This window comes from Portunus trituberculatus, chromosome 33, assembly GCF_017591435.1.
Source record: "Portunus trituberculatus isolate SZX2019 chromosome 33, ASM1759143v1, whole genome shotgun sequence".
Taxonomy (NCBI): domain Eukaryota; kingdom Metazoa; phylum Arthropoda; class Malacostraca; order Decapoda; family Portunidae; genus Portunus; species Portunus trituberculatus.
Genome location: NC_059287.1, coordinates 12,179,189 through 12,202,337, shown reverse-complemented (window position 1 = coordinate 12,202,337; position 23,149 = coordinate 12,179,189). Strand labels below are relative to the sequence as shown.

At 38.7% G+C, this 23,149-nt stretch overlaps 1 protein-coding gene across 6 annotated transcripts; it reads left to right on the top strand.

The window, feature by feature from the left end:
* Window positions 1–108: 108 nt before the first annotated feature.
* On the top strand, window positions 109–19,632 carry LOC123512291 (peroxisomal acyl-coenzyme A oxidase 1-like). Of its 6 annotated transcripts, none has more exons than XM_045268619.1 (15): window positions 109–183; window positions 2,242–2,388; window positions 2,488–2,626; window positions 7,664–7,829; window positions 8,344–8,467; window positions 8,897–9,016; window positions 10,037–10,161; window positions 11,087–11,247; window positions 14,167–14,329; window positions 15,006–15,196; window positions 15,640–15,752; window positions 16,328–16,467; window positions 18,002–18,148; window positions 18,592–18,755; window positions 19,302–19,632. In XM_045268619.1, the coding sequence occupies exons 2-15, from the start codon at window positions 2,253–2,255 to the stop codon at window positions 19,396–19,398; spliced, it is 1,986 nt and encodes a 661-aa protein (XP_045124554.1). In that variant the 5' UTR covers window positions 109–183; window positions 2,242–2,252; the 3' UTR covers window positions 19,399–19,632. The 6 variants fall into 6 exon arrangements, with proteins under 6 accessions (XP_045124554.1, XP_045124550.1, XP_045124555.1 ...); XM_045268615.1 differs by having other exon boundaries at window positions 132–286; XM_045268620.1 differs by having other exon boundaries at window positions 134–289.
* Window positions 19,633–23,149: the final 3,517 nt, after the last annotated feature.

The window sequence follows — 23,149 nt, the reverse complement described above, 5'->3', positions numbered from 1 at the left end:
GTTGGTTTTCCAATTTACCGTATCATTGCTATATCTAAAGCATATAATCCACTTTTCAATATGGTTCGGGATCTTGTCAATGGTATGAAATCAGACAAGAAGGAATAAATAGAAAATCCCGCGGTCTCTATCGGCGGGAAGGAAATCTGCCTGCAATCAGCTGTAACTTGTCTGTGCTCGCCAGTCAGTCAAGGCAGACCCGTTATTACTGTATTATATAAGTGAAATGTATTGGCCATTGTATGCTTGCTATTTCCTAATTATCAAGCAGCTGCTGTAGTTTAAGGTAGTCGTAGCCAATAATGCTGTGGCTAAAAGGAGATCATTTTGTTGTTTGGGGCTAATGTATTGTAATGTCGTGTGTAATGGTGATAACACTCTTGACTTGGTGACGGTGCATTTCATTGTCCGACTCATCAGTCTTCACGTATTGCGAGGTTAGGCTGACACACGCAGGGCAGAGGAGCTGACGTGAGCATTTATTTATATTTTATATTTCATGAAATTTATGTTAAATAAATATTAAGCACTTGGCTCACAGTTAGATTAAGTCAATAGGCAATGGTTGATTATTTAATTCGTTGATTTTAGTTTTTGGAGGCCAAATACACCAAATTTGGGACACTAACAGTCACAGGAGAAAAATGCTTGTTTGAGAAAAATCAAAAGAAAAGGGAAAATCACAGGGAATATCCTCCCCTCCATGCCCCGACTGTGCAACCCTAACCTCTTGAGGTCACTAGCATTGCTATTTTTTTTTTTTTTATACACTATGCACTATTCACGGGAATTTACAAGCTAAAGGAGACCTCCTGTCTGAAATCCCACCCATTTAGGAACAGATACTCCAAGAGGAAGCCCTTTGCTCAACAAGCTTGTGGACCTGATGAGAAACTAAACTTTTAGGGTTGTGGAAGCCAAATTGTCAAATTTCAACATAGCTATGAGAAATTTTGAAAATGGAAAATTTCTAACCTAACCGAATATTGTAAAACATCATTATAAGAGCAGCATTCATTAGCTGAATGAAAGAGATACAATAAAACACTGGAAGCCAAAATACTAAAACATGCATTACACTTTCCCTCCTAATGGGCCTTGTTAGTATGAACTTGAAATTATGATGCAGCGCAAAATGCACTACAGCGCTGTATTGTAACCATGCGTCACCCCAAAATACACACACCCACACATGTATTGTACACTGAGGGTTCGTTTCCTTATGCCCATAATTTAGCTGGTGCAAGAGGAGCTGCTATTGGGAAAGTAATTATCCAAAACAATAGTGAATAAAATGTAACGTTCATATCTTTACCTCTCCTATTTCCTTATAGCATCTTTAAACCTTAAATTGAACTGTTATATCAAAATATTGAATTCAAAGCCTAATGGGAAACAGCCTTTGTGTTATGCTAAAACAGGACAGATAAGATTACGCTAAGAAACTAATGAAAAGATACTTTTTTGCTAGTGTGGAATGGTGTCTTCCCTGATATACATGTATCTTGATTTTCAGGTTCCTTATCAATTATTGTTCTTTGTTAGTGATAAGATATGATATGGACTCAGAACACTGGTGGGAAAAGCAGCAACCTTGACTCAAATTTGGTGAAAGTATGAATCAGGCTGGACCTGAACTGTTGGACGCAAGTGGGACAGAGAGTACATCTCGAGGGGCTGCCCACTTGCAATCTTGAAAGTTGTTCTTCCTGTCACTCCATTGCTTCCTCCACTTGTTTGCTCTGGCTGGCTAAGGGTTCTGTTCCTCCAAAGTAATGCGTCCTTACAGGCAGTAGGTCACTGTTATGGGCAGGCCTCTCATGCGTCATATCTGGGCCTTGACATATCATGGCAATGCCTTCAGATAAATACTACTGCAGCACCAATTAAGTCTGGTATTTGAACACTGAGCATAATTTTTTGTATATTACTTTCTCAGCTGAGGGCTAAATATAGGAGGTAAAATACCTGTAGCTGCTGCAAGCTAAATATTGATATATTTTTTTTTATTGAGAAGTTAAGATGGATATTTATTGACTGAAATTTCTTGGAAGAGAACCAGATGAGAGGAATGAAATGCCTACTGGTACTTTAAAAGAAGCATAATACATGCTTAATATTCCTGTAGTGAATTGTGTACTACCTAGTTAGGCATCTTACAAATGTGACACACTAAGCAAATCACAGTGAGAGGAAAGAAGTGCAAGATTATCACACGTCACATACAGATATTTTCTGCAGGCTGAGGCACCATGACTGAGAAAAAGGATCTCCAGGACTGTGTTGAGGAGCTGAGGTGGGAGCGAGCTCAGTGCTCCTTTGATGTGGAGGAGCTGACCAATATTTTTGATGGCGGAAAGGAGGTGACAGCTCGACGCCGTAAGATTGGTGAGAGGAAGGAATCTTTCTCAGTTTGCCTTTGACCTCCATAGTGATGTCTCAGTGTTAACCACCACAATATACCTAACACAGTCAATCATTTCACAGAGCACTTGATATGTAGTGATCCGGCTTTTAAGGACGAGGTTCCCCCTGAGTACCTGAGCCATGAAGACCTATACACTAATGAGGTGCGCAAAGTGACACACCTGGTGAGAAAACTAGAGGAGCATAACATCTCTCCAAGGTGTGTGTATTTACCTAATTATATTTCCGTAGTTGTACATATATTACAGGGTTCAAGTGACCTGTCTCCATATGTACATTTATCTGGCTCTTCTTTGAATTTGTGCACACTTTCTGCTGCTACAACCTCTTCACTCAATCCTTGCCAGATGTCCACCATCCTGTGTGGAAAACTAAACTTTGTAACACTGACTTTTCATGATCTTGGAGTGTTTCTTTTTCGTCTATCTCCATCCTCTGTCAGTGATGCCAGGTCTTGTCCATCTATTTCATACAGTTTACTAACTTATACATTGTTATTAGATCTCCATTCTCCTGTCTATCTTTCAAAGTTGGTAGTTCCATTTCCTTCAATTTTCCTTCATAGAGGAAGATCCTTTATTTCTGGCACCATCTTTGTAGGAGTCCTTTGGATTCTTTCCAGTTACCTGATGTCCTTTTGCCTGTATGGTGACAACACCACTGCTTCATGTTCTAGTCTAGATCTTATCATAGTGGTTATGATCTTTTTCATCATACTCTTATCCATGTAAGTGAACACCACCCTGATATTTGTTAGTATCTTGTAAGTTGAAGCAAATAACCCATTTATGTGTCTTTCTGGAGTCAGGGTATCTTGTATAATCACCCCCAGGTCTTTCTCTTCTCCCTTTTTCATTATAATCTCTTCTCCTATTTTATATACCCACATAGGTCTTCTATTACTTTTACCCATTTCCATCACATGGCATTTCCTGGTTTTAAATTCTAATTTCCACTTTTGGCTCCATTCCCAGATCTTGTCAGTATCTTTCTGCAATTCCATTGTTCCTTATTACTCTCAAGAGTTTTGCATCAACTGCAAACAAATTTATGTAGCTATTCAAACTCTCTTGCAATATATACTTGGAACATAATTGGTACCAGCATTGAACCCTGTGGTATGCCACTAGAAACTGTGTTCCAAATTGATGGGGTGTCTCTTATCATTGTCTTCATTTCCCTATCTGTTAAGTAGTTCATCATCCAGTTTAAGATGCTTGCCTGTATTTCTCCATTGTATTCTATTTTCCATAAGAGTCTGCTATGTGGTACTCTGTTGATAGCCTTTGTAATATCTTGATACACCATGTCAACCCATCCATCTCTCTCTTGTACCTCATCAATTATTCTATTGCTCGATTGTTCGTGTGTGTGTGTGTGTTCACTGTTTGATCTGCTGCAGTCTCTGACGAGACAGCCAGACGTTACCCTACGGAACGAGCTCAGAGCTCATTATTTCCGATCTTCGGATAGGCCTGAGACCAGGCACACACCACACACCTGGACAACAAGGTCACAACTCCTCGATTTACATCCCGTACCTACTCACTGCTAGGTGAACAGGGGCTACACGTGAAAGGAGACACACCCAAATATCTCCACCCGGCCGGGGAATCGAACCCTGGTCCTCTGGCTTGTGAAGCCAGCGCTCTAACCACTGAGCTACCGGGTATTTACCTAATTGTATTTACCTAATTGTAACATACGGGAAAAGAGCTATGCTCGTGTTGTCCCGTCTCCATATCTATTAATGTCCAGCTTTTTCTTAAAATCATGAATATTCCTTGCGTTGACCACTTCCACGTCTAAACTATTCCATGCTTCCACCCTTCTATGAGGGAAGCTATATTTTTTCACATCTCTCCTATAAGTGGCCATTTTAGTTTTTTCCCATGCCCTCTCGACATTCTTTCATTCCACATACACAGATCTTCCCTATCCATTTTTTCCATGCCAATCATCACTCTGTATATTGCTATCAGGTCTCCCTTTCTTCTGTTTTCCAGGGTCGGAAGTTGCATTCTTTTCAGTCTGTCTTCATAAGTCAAATCTCTTAAGTCAGGCACCATTTTTGTTGCAGCCCTCTGTACTTTCTCTAGTTTCCTTATGTGTTTCTTTAAGTTCGAGCCCACTGTATTGTTGCATATTCAAGCCTCGGTCTTATCATTGCAGTAATTATTTTCTTCATCATTTCTTCATCTAAATATACGAACGCCACTCTTATGTTCCTCAATAAGTTCAATACTTCTCCAATTATTTTGTTTATATGTCTCTCTGGCGATAGGTCATTGGTAATTGTCACCCCAAGGTCTTTTTCTTCATGACTGGTTTTATGTCTTCATTTCCTATCTTGTACATACTCCTGATTCTTCTTTCACTCTTGCCAAACTCTATTTTCTTGCATTTTGTCGTGTTGAACTCCATTTGCCATGTACAGCTCCATTTCCATATTCTGTCCAAGTCTTCCTGGAGTAGTTCGCAATCTTTGTCACATCTCACTTTTCTTAACAATTTTGCATCGTCTGCAAATAGGCTCACATAACTGGACACCCCATCCACCATGTCATTTATGTAGACCGCGAACATTACTGGTGCCAACACTGATCCCTGTGGAACTCCACTCTCCACCAAGCCCCATTCTGATGGTCTGTCCTTAATTATTGTTCTCATTTCTCTTCCTACCAAAAAGTCTTCCATCCATTTTAGTAAACTGCCATGCACTCCTCCTACCATTTCAAGTTTCCAGATCAGTCTCCGGTGTGGTACCTTATCAAAGGCCTTTTTTAAATCCAGATATATTCCATCAGCCCAACCATCTCTTTCCTGTATTACATCTATCACCCTCGAATAGTAACATATCAGGTTTGTCGTGCATGAACGCCCTTTTCTAAAACCAAATTGACACTCACAAAGTATGTCATTTTTCTCCAAGAAGTCTGTCCATCTATTCTTCACCACCCTCTCACACATCTTAGCTACCACACTTGTAAGTGACACTGGTCTATAGTTCAATGGGTCTCTCTTGTTACCTGATTTATAGATTGGGACAATGTTAGCTCTTTTCCAGTCTTGGGGCACTACACCTTCCCTTAATGAGGCATCAATTACTTCACAAACTTTTTCTGCCAGTTGCTCCCTGCATTCTCTTAAAATCCATCCTGATACCCCATCAGGTCCCACAGCTTTTCTCACTTCTAAACTCCCCATCATATTCTTGATCTCCTCCACAGTTACTTGAAACTCCTTCATAATCCCTTTCTGTTCCATTACCAGTGGTTTGTCAAAAGCAGTCTCCTTTGTGAATACCTTCCGAAAGCATCCATTCATAGCCTCTGCCATTTCCTGGGATCTTCACTGCATACTCCATTTACTTCTAAACTTTCAATACTTTCTATTTTTGATGTTGTTGTTCACATGTCTGTAAAAAGCCTTGGTTGGTCTTTACATTTATCAATTATATCCTTTTCTTGTTTCTTTCTTTCTTCTCTTCTAATCAACACATATTCATTTCTTGCTCTTTTGTAACTTTCCCACTGCTTAATCCGTCTTTTCCTTCTCCACCTCTTCCATGCATCCTCTTTTCTTGTTCTAGCCTTTTCACATCTATCGTTAAACCAGTCCTGCTTTCCAACTTCTCTATGTTGTCTTATTGGTACAAATTTTTCTCACCTTCTTTGTATATTTTTATAAATTCCTTCCACTTTTCATTTGCTCCTTAGCACTCTTGAATTTCATCCAATTTGTCTCTTGAAAGAATTTCTTTAGGTTTCCAAAATCTGTCTTGGCATAATTCCATCTTCCCACTTTATATTCTTCATTTCTTCTAGATTTCTCTTCATCTATCACCTTGAACTCCAAAACTGCATGATCACTCTTTGCTAAAGGGCACTCCACCCTCATCTCCTCAATGACCATTGGCTCTGTACTAAAGACCAAGTCCAGTCTTGACGATGCTCCCTCTCCTCCAAACCTAGTATCTTCTTTGACCCACTGAGTTAACACATTTTCCATTGCCAGTGTCAATAGTGTATTTCCCATGTTGTCTCTGATCCTTCCATTGACCAGTCCTCCCAACACACCTCTTTACAATTAAAATCTCCCATCATTATAGTTCGTTCACAGCCACCCAACATTTCTTCCAGACATGTTCCTGTATCACTTATCATTTCTTCATATTCCTGTACTGACCATGCATTTGTCTTAGGTGGTACGTACACCACTATGTAGTGCCTCTTTTTCCTTCATTAGTTTCTGCTCTGATCTTTAGCACTTCTGCCTTTCCCATACCTTCTTTCACTTGATCCACCTTTATATCTTTTTAACCAGCAACATCACTCCTCCTCCCATCTTACCTACTCTATTTCTTTTCCAAACATTATATTTCCTTCTCCAACCATCATCAGGTCTTCTCCTCTCTCAGTTTTGTTTCAGTAAGACCCACAATATCTGGGTTCTTGTCCTCAAGTAATCGTTGAGTTCTAAAATCCCGATATCACTCCATTTATGTTGGAATACATTACATTCGCTCATACGTAAGTTTCTTTAGTCCTTTCTTGCTGTACTTTTCTGGGTTATGAACCACTTCCTCAGTCTCATATCCAAGATTCTCCAGAAAACTCTTTCTTCTCCTCTTCTGTCCTCTCTTCATTTTTTTCAAAGCCTCCTTTCTCAACTCATTTAACATTTCTCTTCCTTTTCACCGAGATCTCTTCTCAACCAAATCTTCCTTGTTGTTTCCTGCTGGGCTAGCCTCCATGACTTCTCCACCAATTCATCTACATCCTTTTGTGACTTAAGTTTGATTCTTATTGGCCTCATACCTTCTCTTGTGAACTTTCCAATTCTATGGAAGTCCTCTATTTCTTGTACTAGGTCTTTTCCTCCTCCTGCACCACATTAATGATATTATTTATCACCTTTTTATGTTTTTCTCTCTCCATTTTACTCGGTGTCTTATCCTCCTCCACACCAAATATCACCACACATCTCTTTTTGTCTACAGTTTCCTCACCAATGTCTCATTTGACTTAATAACCTTCACCACTTTCTCAGCAATCTTCTCTTCTATGTCAGTACTTCATTTTCCTTCTTCATATCGGTGTGTGTGTGTGTGTGTGTGTGAGGTGAATTATATGTGTAAGTTGTTGCTAATCCTTTTTTTGCCTTTGTTTAAATATACAGAATGTAACTTCCATTATAATTAGAACAGTTTGAGTGACAGATTTGCATTACCCAGGGAGGCCAACACTACTCAGATCTCCAGCATGCTGAAGGACGGTAATCCTTTCGGCGTGCACCTGTCCATGTTCTCCAATGCACTGACAAGCCTGGCCAGCCCTGAGCAGCAGCAGCAATGGCTCCACCTTGCTGAGAAGAACAGGATAATTGGCACTTATGCACAGGTTGGAAGGAAATGGATTTAGGTACCATTGAAGCCTTTATTTCTCTTTTTTTATTTAAGAGGCTAATCTGGCCAAAGGCAACAAAAATGCCAGTCTCTGAGCAGGTCCAAGAAAGTTAGCCAAAAGAATGAGATAAATGTCTTGAAATCTATCTCTTAAATGGATTCAGGTCATAGAATGATGGAAATACATAAACAGGCAGGGAGTTCCAGAGTTTGCCAGAGGAAGGGATGAATGATTGAGAGTAGTACTGGTTAACTCTTGCATGGTGTCTATGTAAATTCAAGATTCTTCCACTATGAAAATGTCATCTCAGATAACTTCTGCCTTGATAAACTCTGATGATGAATGAATGAATGAATAAGAGTACTGGTTAACTCTTGCAATAGGAGGTGGACAGAATAGGGCTGAGGAAAGAAGAAAGTGTTGCGCAACGAGGCTGTGGGAGGAAGGGAGATCTCACTCTTTGAAGTAATTTCCATTGAGGTGTGTAAAGTAAGGGTGATGTTTTCAGACTGAGATGGGTCATGGGACTTTCTTGAGAGGACTGGAGACCACAGCTACCTATGACCCAGACACCAAGGAATTTGTGCTCCACTCCCCAACCATCACATCTACCAAGTGGTGGCCTGGAGGATGTAAGGCTGTGTGTCCCAGTGGTGCATTAACTCATCACTAAGGGATGTATTCTCTGTGTCTTTGTGGGCCACTTGTAGGAGATTTGTGGTGGAAGTTATTGGGCTTGTAAGGATGTTTTCATGATTCTATTGACATCTAAAAAAGAGATACGTTAATTTACTTTCAAAGGCCATGTTTTTCATTAAACCACTCGTAAGAAATATTTGGTGGAAGTTATTGGACTGTGAAGGATAGTTTTTAGAATTATTTTTTATATTCTAACAAAAATTTTACATCTCTAACATAATTAGGTTCAAATTATTGAGGATTTTAAGAGTGTTTTTGTGATTCCAATGATAGTTTAGAGAGAGAGAGAGAGATTGCAGTATGAATAAAGTTCTGCATATGATGTCTCTCCTATCACTGTGCTTTCCATCCTAACACACAAGTGGGCAAGACAAGCAACACGGCAATTGTGATGGCACAGTTGTACACGCAGGGCAAGTGTCACGGGCCACACCCCTTCTTTGTGCAGCTAAGGGACTACGACACACACCGTTCTCTGCCTGGTGAGAGAGTGAATGTTGTAGTTTTTAATATCTAACTCAACCTAACCCAATCTTAATTCCTAGAGGGCATGTGGCATCTATAATTGATGCACTCTAGAGTGTAGATGACATGTATAGTTTACTTGCATTTTGCTGATAATTTCACATATCTGTATAAATGTTTGGGTCTATAAGTCTCCTTTCATCACAGCAATGTCTGCTTCTAAACCTCAGTGTCCTTTGATCCACAGTGATTGCTACAGGGAAAATGATCATTCCTCTGATTCCTTGGACAGGGATAAGCACACAGTAAATTAACCTCTCCACACAGGGCCAAATTGGCTCTAAAGAACCTCCTATTTGGGAGAGAGTTAAGAATGATTTCAGTAATCTTTCATTAGTTTTGTCTTTCCCTCCATTGTGTTGTTAGCATTCTCCAAGAACAGGTGATGGCAGAAGGGCTTCCACCTTTCCTTATCCAAACACTTTCTTCCTAGCACTGACACCTCTTCCACACATGTACTCCTTTATCCTTTCAATCCCTCTTCCAACTACCCTTCTTGTATTGTTAGCATCTTTCACTTCATCTATGCATGCTTTCTATTTGAATTTTTTTTAAGTCTGAGCTTTGCCCAACCATCTCATTGTGCTACATTTCATATATGACATCACTTGTCTAATGACTCTACACTGTACAGGTGCTCATGCCACATCTATCATACATGCTTTCTTTGTGCTTTCTCCCCCACTGCATACTCCATGTATAATTTTTTTCTATAGGTTCCACAACATATACTTCCACAGCACTATAGATAAAATTGCCTGTGCCACTAATGGGTGGAAGCTGAACAGCACTTCCTATACATACTCTTCAAGTATACCTACAGGCACTATAGGCCATAGCATAAAGAGAGAAAAAAAATACTTTTCATTTTTACTTCCACAGCACATACTTTTCATTGTTACTCTTTTGATTGCTGTGTTCTCAATATCCATTATCCATGACTGAACAGCGTTTCAATTCCCGTCATAATCTTGCAGGCATTATTCTGGGCGAGATTGGTCCTCGGCTGGGCATCAACAGTCAGGACAACGGCTACCTCAGGTTTGACCACTGCCGCATCCCTCGCACCAACCTGCTCATGAGGCATTCACAAGTTCTGGAGGTGAGGGGTTATTCTTTGTGTTTGAAGAGGTTGTTAGTGAAAGTTTATCAAGGTTACAAAAATATCTTGCAGTTTTCCAAGAAGTGAATTGGAAAGGAGTTTTTGGTGGTGTGGCCAGTAAATATAATGTGTTCAGTGATATTTACAACTCATCCCAGTGGCATGCCAAGCTTCAGAGCATCATAAAAACACTGAAACATTGAGCTGAAGGCAGGAAGAGTTAGCTTGGAGAGACTGTTGTTGGTGACACATTTATATTACTAACAGAGACAAGGTGATCAAATTGTGAGTAATTTTTACTGGGATTCACTTTCTTGTCACTGTAGCAATACACACATACAGATTGGAGGCCACCTGTCAAGTATTGTGAGACAGTTCTGTTGTTTTATTTGGTGAAGCTTTGATCAATTTTTTGTAACTTGTTTTTCGTATTGATTGAGTAACTGGAGTTCTTTTCATTCCCATGCAGTCATTCTAAAGTGTTTTGGATTTGAGGTATGATAGAATTAAGGTTTTGTGTATTTGATAAAAAGCTATTTAGATACTTGAAGGTTATATGATTCTAAATTAAACCAAAATAGCATTAGGTATTAGAGTATTCTACATATTTCCTTAATTTACAGTGTAGTACTTTTCTCATTGTCGCATATTTTAGTGAAAGTGAATTTAGGGGAACAATCTTGCTCACAGAATTCTAAATAGTACACTCATTTGTCAATAGTTGTTACAGTCAACCTTGCTAGCTTCATACAGCTACAATCTTGTTAGCTCTGACCACACAACTGTTCTTTTCACTCAGGATAGTTTGTACAGTCTTGTGCACTGAATTCTAACACTTCTCCAATAATTGTTAGGGTCATCTTTACTAGCTTCAAACAGTCACAGTCTTGTCAGCTCCTAGTACATAATTTTTCTCATATCTAAGGATGGTTCGTACATCAAGCCAATTCACAACAAGCTGTCCTATGGCACGATGGTGTGGACGCGAGTGGCCATTGCTTACGGCTGCAGCAAGAAACTAGCATGTGCTGTAACCATAGCAACACGTTACTCAGCTGTGCGTCACCAGTCAGAGCTTGTGCCAGGGTAAGATATGAAGATGGACCTTATTTGCTCTTACAATCTACGTCATTTACCACATTTCATGGCTCATAAGACGCATGGGCTCATAAGACGCAACCAGGTTTGGCAGACATTGAAATGAAAAAGAAAGGTAAATGAGCGGATTTAAGCTCTGAATATGAAGTGAAGGATTTTATTGGAAATTTGAAAACTCTCACAATCATTTAGATCATTATTAGATCCCAGTATTTTGTATTTAAAAACTTAATATTTGCTAGTAGTCTACATACCAATCTTGTTGTGAGGTGTAAAAATGTACCTGGCATATGGCTTTAGCACTGACTGTGAGAGATTACATTGCTAATAATCATGATTTTTCTTTTTCTATTATCATTTTTTTATATGAATGCAAGATAAGAATGTTAAAAGATAGGTGAAATTTCAATTGTACGAAAGTGTGTCGTACCTCAAGGAGTAACAGCATTACACTGTAAGGAATGTAGTGAAGCTTGCCTGTGTTAAGATGAAGATCACCGATTGCGTGCTTTGATTTGGTTCATGTGGTGTATGGTCACTTAGGCAAATTCTTTCTGACTAGTGTCATTCTGTGTGAAATACTGGTAAGTATGACGTATTACATATTATTACATTGAAAAAAAGAGTTGTTTTATGGTGTAGTACCAATCATCACTTTGTTTAAATATGCAAAACTGTCCGGGGTTTGATATTAGAGCCTCTGTTGCCACAGACTTACCACCAATCACTGCCTTAATCCTGAACCTTGGCCTCATTGGACGCAGGCTTATTTCCTGAGATTTTTGGGGAGAAAAGGTGCATCTTATGAACCATCGAATACGGTTATTCTTTGATCATTTCTCTCTTGTTATTATTTGTCTCAAAACATTTTTTTTCTTACCCTTATACACTGTAAAGCACTGTACATAAACACTGATTTCTCTCCTTTCCTTTTATTATTATTATTATTGTTATTATTATTATTATTATTGTTGTTATTATTATTATTATTATTATTATTATTATTATTATTATTATTATTATTATTTTTATTTTTATTATTATTAATACTATTATTATAATAATAATATTATTATTATTATTATTATTATTATTATTATTATTATTTTTATTTTTATTATTATTATTATTATTAATAATAATAATAATAATTATTATTATTATTATTATTATTATTATTATTATTATTATTATTATTATTATTATTATTTGTGTATTAATTTCTTTACTTTATAGTTAGTACATTTATTTGCTTGTTTATTTCTTATTACAACCGAACCCATTACATTATGTGTGGAAAGACCTGATGCCATGGGGCTAATGTCATTTCTTTTTGTGGTAAGTGGAGGAGGCTCACAAGTGTCTTCCTGGGACCACAGTATGTTCTGACGCTTGTGCACTACTAACTGGCAACCTTCTATGCTCCCTGAGACACAGTCACCAGTGTCTGAGTTACCTCAGCTGTTCAGCTGCCTAAGATGGACTGCTTGTCTGATGTGTCAGTTGTAGGCTAATTGCACTATTATTTTGCTTCCTCCCACCTCAACATGCCCAAATTGACTACAAGTAGGGACAAATGGAAGGAGGTGTTCACTTTATACAAGACTGGTCATGATCTCCCATATATTTCCAGTCAAATAGGTGTTAAGCTGAAACAATACGTGCTTGGTAAAGCATTTCAAGGAAGCAAATGAAGCTGTTGCACTCATCCCACTTCCCCAGTCTGGTAGGCCTCTTAAGAGCACTTTAAAGACCTGTGCATCTATCACTAGAATGATTGCTAAAGAACCAAGGCTGACTGCACAGAAAATCAAAGAAAAAAACCCACAGCTATTGGACCATGTGTCTGTGAGGAGTGTGCAGAACATTTTGCACATGACTTGGTCTACAAATGTTACCATGCTTCCAAGAAATCTCTGTTAAGAAGAAGAGTAAAATTTTGCAAAAAATACCTACTCTGGAGTGAGGAGCAATTGAAGATGGTGCTCTGGAGGGATAAGGCAGCTTTCACTTTTACTGTGACACCATAATCATGAATTTACCGAAAGCCAGGCAGTGATCCCTTGGATCCTAAATACACCTCCAAGTTCGTGAAGCACCCAGCATCACTTATGGTTTGGGGCTGCTTTAGATACTATGGTGTTGGTAATTTAATTATTCTTCCTGCTAATGTTGAAGTGAACCATCACAATTATTAAGAACTTTTTGTTGATGCCTTGTTACATTCCTTTGAAAAAACACAAACTAAAGTGTTTGTGCAGGATTCTGTTCCTGCACATGTTACTAAATCTGTTAAGCAGTGGCTGACTGACTGTGAGGTTCCCTTCATTGGTGATTGGCCTGGCAATAGTCCAGATATCAATCCTATAGAAAGTTTATGAATGTACTTGAAGAGACAGCTGCATGGTATGACTGTACTTGAAGAGACAACTGCATGGTATGACTGTACTTGAAGAGACAGCTGCATGGTATGAGTGTACTTGAAGAGACAGCTGCATGGTATGGATACGTCATCACTAACCAAACTTGAAAATGCAATCAAGCAACTGTGGGTCAGTTTTTCACGAACTTACCTGCAAAACCTTCCATCCAGTTTCCCCAAATGCATTCAGGATATTGTAAAAATGAAAGGGAATGCAGCTAAATACTAAGTGGTTCAATGCATGTTTTTGTTTATGTACATACCATTCTCCCAGCAAACCATAAACAATGTTTTTTTTTTTATTTCAGGCAGCGTCAGGACTTTCTGTGCATACTGTACTCTTCACTGTACATAAACACTCATTTGTCCCCTTTTCCTTTGGTTATTATTATTATTTCTTTATTCATTTATTTATACTTTATATTTTATCACATATATCAACTTATTTATTTATTTGACCTAGCCCATAATTCCTGCTGTCCCAGGAAGCCAGAGCCACAGATCCTGGAGTACCAGACACAGCAGTACAAGTTGCTGCCTCACCTCGCCTCAGTGTTTGCCATCCTCTTCTCAGCCAGCAGTGTGATTAGGATGCAGCGCCAGGTGGCCGCTGACATCAGCAAGGGCAATGTGGAGTTTTTGCCTGAGGTGAGGTGATGGAGGTAGTTTGTTCAGTGTATTGATCCTTTTATTGCTGTTTGATATGTTTTCTTAATTGTAAACCATCTTGAGGTCATTTTACTGTTGTGACATCGAATAATCTACTCTTTTTTACTGTTTTATGTATTTTGTTTATTAATTTATTCATTCATTTAATTTTCTTTTCTTTTATCCTGGTAGTCTAAAAGATTGTAGAAACTACTACTTGTAATGTGAATTGTTAGGGAGGCGGTGGCATAGTGGATAAGATGGTTAGCGTGGGATCGGGCAGACGTCCACGCATACGTTCGAATCCCACTACGTACAGCCTTAAAGCAATAAACACTTTGCCATTTGTCGAGTGGTGTAAAGTTACCTACATGTCACCATGGTTCCCAGGTTCTAGTTGGTTAGACCCAAGATGAGCTTGGGTGGTGATATGGGTCCTAATATGGGTACCACTATAAATAAAATTGCCTGTGCCACTAATGGGTGGAAGCTGAACAGCGCTTCCCACACACTCTTCAATTGTGCCTACAGGTGCTATAGGCCTTAACATTAAAAAAAAAAAAAAAATGTATTGCAAGGAAAAGATTAACTTATTATGTAGCTTATGGAAGTGAAGTCAAATAATTGCACTAACCCAGTAACCCAACCCAATAAAGCAACCATTGCCTGTTGTCAGCTTCACATCCTGTCCTGTGCGATAAAGGCTCTAAGTGCTCAGGACAGCACACAGGGCATAGAGACGTGCCGCCTTGCCTGTGGTGGACATGGATACATTGCCTCCTCCAGGTTACCGTCCCTTTACACCAGCACCACCTGCACCATCACCTATGAGGGAGAGAACACTGTCTTGTTGCTCCAGGTGGCCAGGTGAGGCAGGGACACTTGCATTCTTAAGGTGTGTGTGTGTGTATGATAATCTGAAGGTTTTAGAGCTTGAGACTGGGAGATTATTTGTATTCTTGGTGTTTATATTTTGTTTATGGAAGATTTAAGGTTTTATTATTTTAAAGAGATAAGTAATTTATATTCTGGATGTCTTTGGTTGTGGAAAAATTTTAAAATTTCAGCAGAGAGAGAGAGAGAGAGAGAGAGAGAGAGAGAGAGAGAATTTATATTCTTGATGTTTCTTATCTTTAGTTGTGGAAAGTTTTAAGATTCAAGTACTTTAGAGACAGATGTCTTTTGTATTCTTGATGTTAATATTTCATGTTTTTAGTTGTTGAAAATTTTAAGGTTCATTACTTTAAAGAGAGATAATTCATATATTTAATGTGAAGGCTCCAAACTTACATGACATTGCTCCATGACAGGTATCTCATGAAGTCATATCGAGCTGGCTTAGAAGGCTCACCAGTGTTGCCGTCAGTCCAATACCTCACTGCTTCACCAGTCATGCACCACTCACCACCACTCTCCAATCAAGGTACTCTGTCACTCATGCACCTCCACCTGTTTAGAGATTCATGCTTCTGTTGCCCCTCTTCTGCCCCTTCTAGGCTGTACACTGCTAGGCAGTACAAAGTCATAAGCAAGCAAGAGAGTAAGAAAAATGTACTTAGGAAAACATGTACTTAGGTAAAAATTTTTATTGGGTGTTTGCACTGCTGTCCCTCTGTTTGTCTGTTATGCAGTGTAGAGTGAGGTTGTGAGCAAAATGGTGAGAGCAAGAGAAAAGTATAATTATTATAAAGTTGTGATGTATCTGCCACTTCACAAGGAATTTTTTGTTGTCTGTAATGACTGACCTTATATTAATGTCTGCCCTAGGATTTATATGATTAAGTATTTTGCAAAGTTATATGAGTAAAGTACTCTCAGTTATAATGTATCTCTACAACTGGCAAAGAATTCTTATCATATCTACAACTATTGCACTTGTATTTCTCTCTGTCTTAGATAACTGTCAGTGTAAGAGTAGAATATATTTAAGTTATATAATGGTTTGGTGTGGGTCTTTTAGCAAGACAGGAAGCTCTCATAGGTTTCATCTGCCTTCAGCTTTGATAGAGGCCTTCAAGATATCATCTGCCAATCTGGTGAAGGAGACAGAATCCCGTCTCTACAGACGATTCAACTCAGGGCAGAATTTTCACCACGCATGGAACTGCTGCTCAGTGGCACTAGTCCGCTGTGCTGAGGTGAGTATGTTGGTGTGGACTGTTTTCAGGAGGGAACAAGATGTAATAAAGGAAGAGCTTGAAAAGAGTTGGTTCTCACATAAAGTGGTAGATGAATAGAATAGACTCAATGATCGCATTATTAGTGAGTTAAGTAGTATTGAAACATTTTCATGGATTGAGACAGTGCATGAAATAGCTAAGTGTGTTTGATCCAGGAAATGCCACGTGTAGGCCTTGTGGTTTCTTGCAACTTTCCTTTGTTTTCTCATGTTTCTGTGTCAGTGTGGCAGATGGTGCAAGGATAGTAGTTTTGGTGTGCATGTTACCAGTTTGGCTTGTGTTTTGATATTGTGAGTATGATAAGGTTTGACTACTTGATATTCAGGTGATGTATAGTACTTAGATCATGTAATAGAAAGCTTTTATGGATTGTTACGTTTACCGGTTAAATGGGTAAGATTGGCATCGGGGAGCTGGTGAACAATAACAATAAAAAAAAAGAAAACTCTGCAGGTTCAACTGGTGAGGAAATGCAAAGGGGGCACTTAAGAAGCTATTTAATAACCCAATAACAATGAAACCGACATACACATGTAGATATAACATGAAACACATGAAACTGACATACACACACACATATATATATATATATATATATATATATATATATATATATATATATATATATATATATATATATATATATATATATATATAACACAGAAATAAATACAATAATAAAGAACCCAACTTAATAACTAACAATAATACTAATCCTATATGGAGGCAATGTGGAAAAAACGGGACGAGGGGAAGTGATACTTATGAGGTGTCGCAGTGGTGAAGTGCTGGGTGATGTGGATCCCATGGTAGTCCAAGAGGCGGTGTGTTCAATGGTTGAGGCCTTGACCTCGACTGACTGCCAGAAATCAGGGAGCTTGCTTAACACTTCCACTTGAATCGAATGGGGCCGCGTGAATCCAACTTCGGGACAGTAGCGGGGCTTCATGAGACAGTGACGTGGAGGGTTCATAAGACGGTGATGTGGAGGGTTCATGAGACGGTGACGTGGAAGGGGAGGTGGGGAGGTGGAGAGGTGGCAAACGAGGTAGCAAGCGGAGGAGGTTAGGGTAGTGGAGTATGTTATGGGCAGGCCGTAACAGGATGCAGACACAAAAACACTGACAAAATGGCATGATAATTGTTTTCTCTTTGAAGTGGCTTTTAAAGATTTGTCAATTGTTCATGTAGCATTCAGCCATTTGTGCAAAAGCAAAGAGAGATTAATTGTGTGAATCCAAATTAATGAATCCATGGTGTTTTATTTATATATAGGTAATTTTCTTAACTCCTACAGTTACACTCTATCTAGTGTTCAGCCATCTTCGTGAAAAGAAAAGAGATTATCTGTGTGCATCTTTGAATTAAGTGCTTCATGGTGTATTTTTTGTATATACCTCCTCCTATCTAGCTCTCACCTTCATAAAAGCAAAGATTCACAGTGGATTATTCATATATGTATACATGTATTTTTTTCTTCCTCTGTTCCTAGTTACACTCCAGGTATTATATGTGTGAGAAGTTCCTGAGCACAGTGGAGAGCATCATTGCCAGTGCCGGGGTGAAGAGTGTCCTGCAGAACCTGTGTCGCCTGTACCTCATCCACCACATTATTCTGAACCAGGGACACTTCCTCAGGGTGAGTCCTTGCTCCTCACCTAACCTAACCTAACCTGTTCGGCTGGAGGCTGATGGTTCTTTTATCTTATTTAAGAGGGGAAATCTGGCCAAGGGCAACAAATATGATAAAGCAAAAAGACCCACTTATATGCCAGTTCCTGAGCAGGCCCAAAAAACTTTGCCAAAAGAATGGAATAAGCATCTTGGGAACTCACACTTAAATGAGTTCAGGTCATCAGAATATGGAACTAAGTAGGGAGTTCCAGAGGCCAGAGAAAGGGATGAACGAATTGAAAGTACTGGTTTACTCTTGCATTAGAGAGGTGAACAAAATAGGAGTGAGAGAAAGAAAAGTCTTGTGCAGCAAGGCTGTGGGAGAAGGGCAAATCTTGCTTTTTGAAGTAATTCCCATTAAGGGGTATAAAGTAAGGATGATGTTTTCATGGCCATGACGCATTTCAGAGTGGGACCCTCAGTGCAGCAAATCTCTCAGCGCTAGAGGAGGAAATGTGTGAGTTGCTGACAAGGCTGCGACCACAAGCTGTTCCTCTGGTGGACGCATTTGACTTCCGGGATGAGCTGCTAGGCTCCACACTAGGGGCTTGGGACGGCAGAGTATATGAGAGGTGAGGCTGAGCTGCGTTCCTGGTATAAGTGTGTAGCAATGTTGTGACTTGGATGGTTATGTACTGTCCCTTATTTTTTTTATTTGACAACTTGACAACAGTATTCTTTCATAATCAGAAATACAGACCGTTTCTTTTGTCACTTTAGATTACATATTAAGAGGACCTTGGTTATTTAAGAATTTGTTGTGTTTGTGATATTTATGTACTTTTTTCATGGTCTGAGTCAAAGTTGTAAGTTGTGCTACCAAGTGCATATGCATATAACTTTTGTGTCTCTGAACATGGTGTGGCTTAAGTTTGTTGATAGTTCTTACAATATGTCTTATTTTCTTTTTCTTCTTCCTATTCTATATATTCCATCACCTTCAGGCATTCAAGAAAGTGAAAGTGGTATGTTAGTATTTGTTTCATTTCAACTTATCTTGAATGTCATATATTTCATTGAGATCTGGGTCAAATAACTGAGTTTCAGAGGTTCAGTGTTGCAGGCACGCAGAATCAGAATCTCACTTCACTTACTGTCTCTCTTTGTGTTGTCTGCAGGCTGTATGAGGAGGCCCAGAAAAGCCCCCTCAACAAGACAGATGTGTCCAAGGCTTACCACAAGTACCTGCGCCCTCTCATGAAGTCAAACCTGTAGTGTGGCCATGGGTGCAGGGAAGGAAGTGTGCTCTCCTCTGGGTTTCTGTCACAGTGCAATTTATTTTTTCAAGTTCGGTTCGTTAAAATCCTTTGTAGTGTCAAAATTTGGAAGTGTAAATTTATGTTTTTTGTTATGATTTGAATATTTCTTATTTTTTTATTTATTTTTATTTAATTTATTTTATATATATATATATATATATATATATATATATATATATATATATATATATATATATATATATATATATATATATATATTAGAGGGTAAAGCTTTCCAAAGGCAACATGAAACAAAAAAAAAGGCCCACTAAGTTGCCAGTCCTCTTGCAGGTCTGAGAGAGTTAACAAAAAAGTAATAAATAACTAAATGAATAAATAAAAATTTAAAAATGTAAAACCTCCCTATTAAATGAAGTCAAGTCATAAGAAATTGGAAATACAGAAGCAGGTAGGGAGTGAGTTCCAGAGTTTACCAGAGAAAGTTATCAATGATTGAGAGTGCTGGTTAATCCTTGCATTAGAGTTGGACAGAGTAGGGATGAGAGGAAGTATTAAGAAAGCCTTGTGCAGCGAGGCTGCAGGAGGACGGGAGGCATACAGTTAGCAAGATCAGAAGAGCAGTTAACACGAAAGCAGCAGTAGAAGATAGTAAGAAATGCAACAGTTGTATATTTAGTTATAACTGTATGCATATTTAGTTTCTTTAATATTTTAAAGGTAGATAGGTGAAATTGTTAACAGTTATAAAGTAACTAAAGAATATATAATAATTGTTGGTGTTACAAAAATATTTAGTTTGTGGTCATGTAGAACCATATGTTTGTGTGTGTGTATTTACCTTTACCTAATTGTATTTACCTAATTGTAACATACGGGAAAAGAGCTATGCTCGTGTTGTCCCGTCTCCATATCTATTAATGTCCAGCTTTTTCTTAAAATCATGAATATTCCTTGCGTTGACCACTTTCACGTCTAAACTATTCCATGCTTCCACCCTTCTATGAGGGAAGCTATATTTTTTCACATCTCTCCTATAAGTGGCCATTTTAGTTTTTTCCCATGCCCTCTCGACATTCTTCCATTCCACATACACAGATCTTCCCTATCCATTTTTTCCATGCCAATCATCACTCTGTATATTGCTATCAGGTCTCCCTTTCTTCTGTTTTCCAGGGTTGGAAGTTGCATTCTTTTCAGTCTGTCTTCATAAGTCAAATCTCTTAAGTCAGGCACCATTTTCGTTGCAGCCCTCTGTACTTTCTCTAGTTTCCTTATGTGTTTCTTTAAGTTCGAGCCCACTGTATTGTTGCATATTCAAGCCTCGGTCTTATCATTGCAGTAATTATTTTCTTCATCATTTCTTCATCTAGATATACGAACGCCACTCTTATGTTCCTCAATAAGTTCAATACTTCTCCAATTATTTTGTTTATATGTCTCTCTGGCGATAGGTCATTGGTAATTGTCACCCCAAGGTCTTTTTCTTCATGACTGGTTTTATGTCTTCATTTCCTATCTTGTACATACTCCTGATTCTTCTTTCACTCTTGCCAAACTCTATTTTCTTGCATTTTGTCGTGTTGAACTCCATTTGCCATGTACAGCTCCATTTCCATATTCTGTCCAAGTCTTCCTGGAGTAGTTCGCAATCTTTGTCACATCTCACTTTTCGTAACAATTTTGCATCGCCTGCAAATAGGCTCACATAACTGGACACCCCATCCACCATGTCATTTATGTAGACTGCGAACATTACTGGTGCCAACACTGATCCCTGTGGAACTCCACTCTCCACCAATCCCCATTCTGATGGTCTGTCCTTAATTATTGTTCTCATTTCTCTTCCTACCAAAAAGTCTTCCATCCATTTTAGTAAACTGCCATGCACTCCTCCTACCATTTCAAGTTTCCAGATCAGTCTCTGGTGTGGTACCTTATCAAAGGCCTTTTTTAAATCCAGATATATTCCATCAGCCCAACCATCTCTTTCCTGTATTACATCTATCACCCTCGAATAGTAACATATCAGGTTTGTCGTGCATGAACGCCCTTTCCTAAAACCAAATTGACACTCACAAAGTATGTCATTTTTCTCCAAGAAGTCTGTCCATCTAGTCTTCACCACCCTCTCACACATCTTAGCTACCACACTTGTAAGTGACACTGGTCTATAGTTCAATGGGTCTCTCTTGTTACCTGATTTATAGATTGGGACAATGTTAGCTCTTTTCCAGTCTTGGGGCACTACACCTTCCCTTAATGAGGCATCAATTACTTCACAAACTTTTTCTGCCAATTGCTCCCTGCATTCTCTTAAAATCCATCCTGATACCCCATCAGGTCCCACAGCTTTTCTCACTTCTAAACTCCCCATCATGTTCTTGATCTCCTCCACAGTTACTTGAAACTCCTTCATAATCCCTTTCTGTTCCATTACCAGTGGTTTGTCAAAAGCAGTCTCCTTTGTGAATACCTTCCGAAAGCATCCATTCATAGCCTCTGCCATTTCCTGGGATCTTCACTGTATACTCCATTTACTTCTAAACTTTCAATACTTTCTCTATTTTTGATGTTGTTGTTCACATGTCTGTAAAAAGCCTTGGTTGGTCTTTACATTTATCAATTATATCCTTTTCTTGTTTCTTTCTTTCTTCTCTTCTAATCAACACATATTCATTTCTTGCTCTTTTGTAACTTTCCCACTGCTTAATCCGTCTTTTCCTTCTCCACCTCTTCCATGCATCCTCTTTTCTTGTTCTAGCCTTTTCACATCTATCGTTAAACCAGTCCTGCTTTCCAACTTCTATGTTGTCTTATTGGTACAAATTTTTCTCACCTTCTTTGTATATTTTTATAAATTCCTTCCACTTTTCATTTGCTCCTTAGCACTCTTGAATTTCATCCAATTTGTCTCTTGAAAGAATTTCTTTAGGTTTCCAAAATCTGTCTTGGCATAATTCCATCTTCCCACTTTATATTCTTCATTTCTTCTAGATTTCTCTTCGTCTATCACCTTGAACTCCAAAACTGCATGATCACTCTTGCTAAAGGGCACTCCACCCTCATCTCCTCAATGACCATTGGCTCTGTACTAAAGACCAAGTCCAGTCTTGACGATGCTCCTCTCCTCCAAACCTAGTATCTTCTTTGACCCACTGAGTTAACACATTTTCCATTGCCAGTGTCAATAGTGTATTTCCCATGTTGTCTCTGATCCTTCCATTGACCAGTCCTCCCAACACACCTCTTTACAATTAAAATCTCCCATCATTATAGTTCGTTCACAGCCACCCAACATTTCTTCCAGACATGTTCCTGTATCACTTATCATTTCTTCATATTCCTGTACTGACCATGCATTTGTCTTAGGTGGTACGTACACCACTATGTAGTGCCTCTTTTTCCTTCATTAGTTTCTGCTCTGATCTTTAGCACTTCTGCCTTTCCCATACCTTTTTTCACTTGATCCACCTTTATATCTTTTTTAACCAGCAACATCACTCCTCCTCCCATCTTACCTACTCTATTTCTTTTCCAAACGTTATATTTCCTTCTCCAACCTTCATCAGGTCTTCTCCTCTCTCAGTTTTGTTTCAGTAAGACCCACAATATCTGGGTTCTTGTCCTCAAGTAATCGTTGAGTTCTAAAATCCCCGATATCACTCCATTTATGTTGGAATACATTACATTTCGCTCATATGTAAGTTTCTTTAGTCCTTTCTTGCTGTACTTTTCTGGGTTATGAA